The sequence below is a fragment of the Neospora caninum genome, chromosome XI (genome assembly GCF_000208865.1).
Source record: "Neospora caninum Liverpool complete genome, chromosome XI".
NCBI classification, from domain to species: Eukaryota; Apicomplexa; class Conoidasida; order Eucoccidiorida; family Sarcocystidae; genus Neospora; species Neospora caninum.
Window position 1 is genome coordinate 4964058 of NC_018397.1, and position 7848 is coordinate 4971905.

General features: G+C 61.0%; 1 protein-coding gene across 1 annotated transcript; it reads left to right on the forward strand.

The window, feature by feature from the left end:
* Window positions 1-1864: 1864 nt before the first annotated feature.
* On the forward strand, window positions 1865-6314 carry NCLIV_058960 (conserved hypothetical protein; the record flags this gene model as incomplete). The annotated part of the gene is made up of 5 exons (XM_003885452.1): window positions 1865-3217; window positions 3567-3703; window positions 3955-4344; window positions 4601-5111; window positions 5163-6314. The coding sequence occupies 5 exons, from the start codon at window positions 1865-1867 to the stop codon at window positions 6312-6314; spliced, it is 3543 nt and encodes a 1180-aa protein (XP_003885501.1).
* Window positions 6315-7848: the final 1534 nt, after the last annotated feature.

The following is a 7848-nucleotide window of genomic DNA, read 5'->3' on the forward strand; positions in this document are numbered from 1 at the left end:
AGCAGGCTGTTGAGTTTTCATTCGTGTGAGGCTCGCCGAAATCAGACCCCCACATTGTTCATGCTAAGGATATCTCCGGTTTCCGTCGGCGTGTTCACATCACCGCAACTCACCGTTCCTGTTTTGTGTGTGTACGCACCGGCTCGTGTTGATGACGGGTTTCTTTTGCTTTTTTCGATGAAAAGGGGTGCCGTAGACACACACAAAAAGATTGATCCGTTTCGCGTCGATTGCAAACGGAGCAAACCTCGGGGCTTCGTCTTCGAATGCTATCACAGTACTGGTGTCTCGCTCCAACTACACCGTTCCCGTGAAGGTGGCTAGCAACGCGCGGACCGGCGTCTCCGCAAGCACGCCTTTTTTCGGTGTCTCCCGGTCCGACGAGAGAGACAGAGACGCCGGCACACGACTCTCCACTTTTTTTTCGCGTTCTTTCCCTTCGGCTCTTTCCCGCTACAACTGGTAGCGAGAGCAGAAGAGTGGAGGAGACATGGCGTCTTCGGTGCGCAATTTTGCAGCTATTTTTCCTGCGCCCGGTTTGTGTGCCTCAAGGAGACAGATGTAAATTCAACAAGCACATCTGTAGTTCTCTATTCGTGCACACATTTTGCAGTGGGAATTTTTTTTGTGCGGCGAGGTTCTCCCGGGACGGTCCCGCTTCGTCTCGCAATTTTCGTTACCAACCAACCTCGTCCACTTTTTGTTCCCCACTACATTCGCAGCGCCCGGTCACCTCTCCACACGCAGGGTACAGAGAGTGAGACACGAACCTGTGCTCGCCCGCAGCATTTCTCTTCGTTGAGCTGACGCCTTTTCCCACGGCTTTTCTCGTTTGCACGCGTTGATGTGCATTTCGTTGGAAGCGTGGAGGGAAAATTGCCCCTGTCTCGACCCTGCGCGTGCACGGCGCCGTCAAATTCGCAGTCTGCAACAGAGTGTGTAGTCAGCTAGTCCTCGGGGAAGGACACATTTGGAGCCAGATGTTTCGCGACAAACATACTCCCTTTTTTCTGACGGCATCTCCGTGCCGATATGCGGAACGAATGGCACAACCCGAGTGACCCATCAGAAAAAAAAGAGCCACGTAGCCAGTGCGGCCTTCATTTTGCCAAGGCATTCTTCGACCGTTGAAGAGAAGGGCGGATGCCCGGCGACAGACAAAGGGCGTAAAGCCGTTTCTCCCGTACACTGTGTGTGCATCCTCCCTTTCTTCTCTGAGTCTCTCCTGGCTGCCTTGCGGAGGCTTTTGTTGTGTTTCGGGAGCGGAAAACGGAAATTCACTCTCTTCCGTGGAAAAAGCGCGGCTCGAAATCGGCGTCTCGAGGCAGCGCCTTTCAAACCTCGCGAGAGGCGCACTTGCGCGGAAGGCCACTTCCCGTTTCGAATTCACACCAGCAGGTTTCCTTTAGCCTACGGCGTCTGTGTGCGTTGTGGATCATATCAAGGCCGGTCAGTGCATTCATAGACCGTTGTGTACCTGCGTGCAGCCCGCGTTTCGGTGCCGCGTCGTCCTCTCTCCCCTTGTGTGTCGCTCAAGGTTCTCCGTTCGTGCGCGCCGTCGACATTTGTGGTTATCCTGGTGTGGAGAGAAACACCCCTGCGCAGGAGCAGAGATGGGCGAGCGAAGCGACGTGCATGTGTGCCCGTTTGTCGTGTGTGTTCGTGGTGTGTAACAACAACTTGATCCTCGCTTTGTGCGTTTGCGGCTTTTTTCTCTTCCGCCCCCATTTTGTGTGTTCCGCGCGCCTCCGCCGCTCTTTTCCTTCCTCCCTCGATTGGTCGACGAGAGTGACCCTCACACGCCAACGGGAGAGAGCGCAGCGCCGTACGCCTGTTCTGCTTGCTTTTGATTCGCGCTGAGACGATGCCGGCAAAGGCAGAGGCGTTTGGGGCGCCGCGACGGGCGTCTGAGGATTTCGACGAGCGCCTGACCGGGGACCATGACCCCGGGAAAGAAGAACGGAGTTGGTACTCCTCGCCGTCGTATGTGCAAGAGAGTGAGCCGTTCTCAAGCGATGACGCGGGCGCGCGGACGACGGACCCGCTCCTCCCCCCAGCCGGATCGGACAACGCAGAACCTGTCGCCTCCCCGAGCTGGTCTGCTTCGCTCTTCCTCGTGCCCGCTCCGGGACTTCGCTCGGACAATCTCTCCCCGGCTGCCATGCATACGCGAAACTTTTCGACACTCGCCCAGAAGGACGGCGCGCCGCTCACGGCGTCTCCAGACGCCGAGCGTGTGGCCAGCGGCTCTCTTCCTTCTCTCCTCTCTGCGCCGGGCGAGGACCGCGCCACGGGAGAGGCGGGGGAGGGAGTCCAGACTGCGGAGACGGTCGGCGCGACTCGCCGCGATGCGTGGGAGTCTCCCGGAGAGAACGAGGCGGTGGCCGTTCCCCGTCTCACGCGGTCAGGCGGCAAGGACAGCCCTACGGAAGGCTTAGACGGCACTGCGCCGCCGTCGGGCGTCGAGTCTGTGTGCGCCGCAGGAGCGCTGCCTTTAAGAAGCGAGCAGACCGCCCGGGAGGAGACGAAAGCGCCCGAAAGTGAGTCCCCGCAGACTTACGTGGCGGCGTCCCGGAAAGGGCTCACGAAACGGAGGGGTGCGCGACGCAGGTCCATTTCAAGACACTGGAGTGGCGAGGCACGAGGCACGACTGCGGGCCGAGCCGCTCGAGGCGGCGCTGGGAGTCCGCCCTACGTGGCGGGGAGGGCGGGAAAAGCCTCTCAAGACGTAGGGACGATTCCCCTCAACGACCTGCTTCGGCTCTTCGCCCTCGCTGGCCCGGGGGGCCTGCAGCCCCAGGAGAGTGGGGCCCCGGTCGCGGAGACACCGCAGGAGACATTTGCGTCGGGACAGCCAGGGGAGACGTGGGGAGACCTCGCCTCATTCTCGACCTTCCTCGAGAGTCTCCTAAACACTCAGGCACCGCTGCCACCCTCTGTCGACGTGTGTTCCGCGCTGAGTCCTGTGGCAGGCAACCCTGGGGCGACGCTCGGGCAGGGCGATTGCGCCCTTCGGCGAGGCCATGCAGAAGGGGCTTTCTCAGGCGAGAAAGATCAATGGAACCAGACCAAGCGCTTCAGAGACTCCGCCGGCCAGGCAGACAGCGAGCGAGGCCTTGTCCCTCCACGGGCGCCGGACGCGGGTCACCAGCCGCCCCTGGGAGCTGACGCGCGACCCCGAAAGGGCAGAGACGCAGATCTCGACGCAGTCTACAAGGTGAGAAGACAACGCGTCGTGTCGAATATGAAGCAGATCAAGGAAAAAGCAAACAGAAAGAGCTGGTATCGGTCGGGCGGGGCGTGTGGCAGTCGTCTCAGGAATCTCGGAAGACAGGCCGATCTGCAGTCTTACTGACTGCGCGTGGGTGGGTCGTGCCATGGTACGTCGGAGAGTGTTGACGTGGGGGCGATTGACGTCGCGAAGTGTGAAGTGGAGGATACGACTTTTTGAGAGGGAAGCCTGCTAGACGTGTGGCGAATATCCCGGCCCGCGCAGCCGTGCGAAGAAGAGAAGTCACAGACTGTGGTTTCCCTGCTGCTGCTCCCTTCTTTTGTCTCGGATTTAGACAAAAATGTGCCCGTTCCTGAAAACCGGTTGGGCGGACGTCCTAGGGCCCTTGCCTGCGCGTTCGCTCACACGGGCGCCGCACTCTGCACTCCTCCGGAGTCAGGTGCGACCATCGCCTAACGCGGCACTAACGAAGTAAGGACACAGAACACTGGGCCTGCTGCACGGATCTCTCCACACCGTGATCTCGCGCTCTTGCTTCCTTTTGACCTCGCCCCCTCTTACTGTCTCTGTCTCTCGTTGTGTTTTTGCAGCGGTGAACTGTTTCGAAATTTCTTGTCTGCCGTTAGTCGTTTGGCATGGTAACTGTGGGCGTCTGGCGCCTTTGTCTACAGAGACGCTATGCGTTCCTCCCCTCTGTTTTGCCGTGTCCTCTCTTTCTGCAGCACAGCACCGGATGCAGTCGCAGCATTGGTTACAAGGTTGCCCCTAATGTGCGGAAACTATAGGCATCGCCCGAAGCTGTCGTGCGCGGCGGATGGCGCTTGCGTACCTCGAAGACCTGTCTCGCCCCAGAAGAAACAGTGTTCTGGACAGCGGATGCTCGGGAGTGCCTCGACGCTCGTGTGCAGTCGCGGCGATCGTTACAAGGTTGCCCCTAATGTGCGCAAAATGGAGGCGTCGCGTGAAGCTTTCGTGCGCGGCGGAGAGCACTTGCGGACCGCCAAGACCTCCAGTCTGGCCCCAAAAGATACGACGTTCTGGACGGCCGATGCTGGGGAGTGCCTCGACGCGCGGGTCGCTAGGCCCTGCGCAGACCTGGCTGCCGAGGAAGAGTAAGCGGAGATGACGACAGGGGAAAGTTTCAGTCGGCAAGGCAAGGAAACGGGAAGCAGGGAGGAGGCGAATAGGAAAAAGGAGAAAGAGCCTCTCAGGGCAGATGCATCTTTTTCTGTCGACACACATCTCACTTCCCCCGTCTGAGGTGTACACCGACGCACGTATGCGGGCAAGCTCGCGTGCAGACGTTCACCATAAGGAGGGACGGAAGGGGTTGAACGTGTTTCGGCGTGGCGTTTTGTGGATACGCAGGGTCTTCCGTCACCTGGACGACTTCTTCTCTTCGCTGTCGAGCCACTGCGGAGGGTCCACGCCGCTCCCTACAGAAGACGAGAACAGTGCGCCGTCGGGCCTGCCTCTGCGCCAGGTTCACGGGGCGTCGTCCTCTTCAGGCACTCTGAGTGTGTCGGTCGCCTCCTCGTCGGTGTCGCGAACGCTGACACCAAGCGGGGCGAGTCTGGATTCGACGCCGCCAGGCAGCGCGTCCTTCGGTCTCTTTCCGACGCTTGAAGCGCTGGCGTGTCCTGTCGCCGACGCTCACCACTTCTCAGAGGGCGAAGACGGCCGTCCGTCGCTGTCGGCGTTGGGAGTGTTCCCGTCTCACCTGCGTGCCTCGTCGGACCCCACAGCTGACTACGGCTACCCGTGCCTCCCGCGGACGTCGCCCTTGGGACACGAGGCGCCTGACAGCGCTGCCCCGGCGTCTGTCTGCCCGTCACCGCCTGTCGCCGTCGCGCCTGGTTCCTGTGCTGCCGCGCCGTCGGTCCTCGACGCCCACACCCGAGGGCCCGTCCAGGGTCGCGGCGTGTTTCAGCCTAGCGGCTGCTCAGCGGACCTCCTGAAGAAGATGGGGAGTGGTTGCGCGAGTGCGGGGGCCGGGAAAAGCGGCGCGGGCTACTCCGGAGCTCGAGAGGGGCAGAGCCACCGGGCACCGTCATCGGGATCAGCTGATCCGGGCGCGAAGCGCGGGGATCGCCCTGCGGCCACGGCGAGTCAGGGCGTGCACCAGCGCGGCCTCGCACGGGCTTCGACCGCGAGTTCCGTCGCATCTGAAGTCACGCTGCCGGTGCCTGTGACGGCCAGCAAAACGCGCCGCGGGAAGCGCGGTGGCCGCAGGAAACGGGGCGGTCGCGACGCGGACGCGAGGCGAGCCCATTCCGGCCGCGACCGATTCAACGCAGGCCGCGACGTAGCCCTGGGAGGAAGCCCGATCGCGGAGACCAATTGGGTGCAACTGATGGAGGCTCTCGCGTCCAGGGCAGTGCTTCCGGCTAGCCTGGCGAGCGCCCTGGTGGCGTTGTCGGCGACGGGAGGCGACTCGGCGGGTGCGCCAGAGACGCCGGCCGGCGGTACAGGGTACAGAGGCGGGCGCCGCGAAGTCTCCGAAAGCGAGGAGCGACTGAACGCGTACGAAGTGGACAGGTGGGGCCAGCCTGCGCCGCTGTGGCTGCGGCCGCAGCCCGGACTAGGTGGCCTGAGCGCACAGGCGCATGAAGCTGAGGGGCTGACCTCTACACTTCAGGCGGCCCTGGGGTCGTCCCTGCGGCCGACTGACGAAGGCCACCTGGGAGGCAGGGGCGGTAACCGGATTCGAGAAGAACTCCGAGGACAGAGCCAAAAGCTGGAAAATGCCGTCGCCTCTGTCTCGGGCTGGTCCCCCCTGGGCGGAGGGGTCGGGGCGACGGAGACTGCGTGGCCAGACGTGTCGGCGTTCGCGCCAGCGCAAAGCAGTGGGAAGGGCGCCCCGAGTTTCCCAGAGGATCCTGCGGCCGGCAGTGCGCTCAGCAGAGAAGGGACGACGGAGCTCGACGCGTACGCTTCGGATGAGAAAACGTGCGCGCGTCTCCTCCTGCTTCAGTGTCTGCAAGAACTCGTCAGCCGCTTGCCCGCTCTCAACAACGACGAGATTAGGTGCTTAACCACCTTGTTGAGACTCCCGAAGAACCGGGAGGCTTTCTGCAAATAGGGTCAGCAGAGAGAGGGGACACGAAACGGGCGAAATGCCGAGCTGGGGTCCACGACTCGCGGCCACGCGAATGCAGAGGGTGGGGGCGGGGGTAGCGAGCGAGAGGCAGACATCCTCGGGCCATGGTACGCAAAGCATTGGAGTCACACGTCCCCGATGGCGGTCGTGTCTCTCCCCTTGCACCGTAATCCTGTGCATGCATGTAGACGTAGTGTGTTCCTCTGCTGCATGCATAAAAGCGTCGGCATGGATATGTGAGTGCATGTGTACGTCGTGCATATTTCGTGAAGATGCAAAAATGCGTATAAGCAAACCAAAGCGCTCGCAGTAGGTGCAGTTGTCCGTTTGATTTTGTGGTTCTTTGTGTGTGTCGCCCCGCGTCTATATCACCGGCGAATTCCGGCTGGGGAGAGAAAGTGCGAAGATGCGTGAGGCGGTTAACAGATGTTTGCGTGGCTCGCCTGGGTGGTCCCCTCGTGCGTTCTCGTCTTCATAGGATGCCGTCGTGACTGTTGATGCTCCGTCATCGCGCGTGGTTTCATGAGTGGCTGTCACAGGCAGCCAGAAACTTCCTCAGCTCCAAAGTTGCCTGTCGAGAAATATTTGTGCGTGTGTGGTGTGTGAGAGTCGTGGCTCGGAAGCAGCCGACGTCTTGGGATGTACCGTGGTTTTGCTGCTAGCAGGATTTTGTTTCCTCGGTGCATTTGCGTGCTTTCGCGGAGCCTTGCCCGAGGGATAAGCCCGGACACGCGCGCATGCACGCCAGGCGATGTCGCAGAATTTTTAGGCTGTGAAAGCGGAATGCAGAGTCATCCCCTCGTTTGTTTCCGCAATGAAGTTGCGAGTTCCATGTCGTGCGAGGAGGGAGAACTAGCGGGTTTTCAACGGTCAACAGGGAAACGGATGAAGGTTTCGATGAGGTCTCGATGTGTCACCGGACGGAAGGACGGGAGACACGCAGGCGGCGGTGGCGCCCCAACCTCGTCGTCGCTCGTGTCCTCTTGAATTTTTAGCCATTCATCCACATGCTCTCACTCCGCCTTTGTCAGGGGGAGGACTGAGGGTCCAGGTAGTCCCTCTCCTGCCTCCGATATCCGCGCGCGACGGAGCGCACGGTGTTCCGCGTACGCGAGGAGAGTCGTAGCAGACTCCGTGTTGAGAGCGCGGAAAGGGAAATGAGGAAGCAAGGGTTGCGGCACGCGTCGCGTGTAGGTGCCGCCTTCCCGTTGCGCGTCGCATCCCACTTCTTCGTGTCTGGCCTGTTCCTTTCGACCGCGTTTGCGTATGTGTCCACTTGTGCCTTGTGTGGGCTATGCAGAAGAGTGGGCGCCGTTAGACCCGGACTCGGGGGGGAGAAGGGAGGGAGAAGGGGATAGATCGAGCAACGCAATGCGATCCCCGCCGCTCTCTTTCCCGACTCGTCTTTCTTCAGTCTACAAGCAACAGAACCTAAATGCTTCGTGTCGGCGTCTGCACTTGAATGACCAGTGGAAGAATGTTGCTCTGATGAGACAGAAGGGAGAGAGAAGAAGGC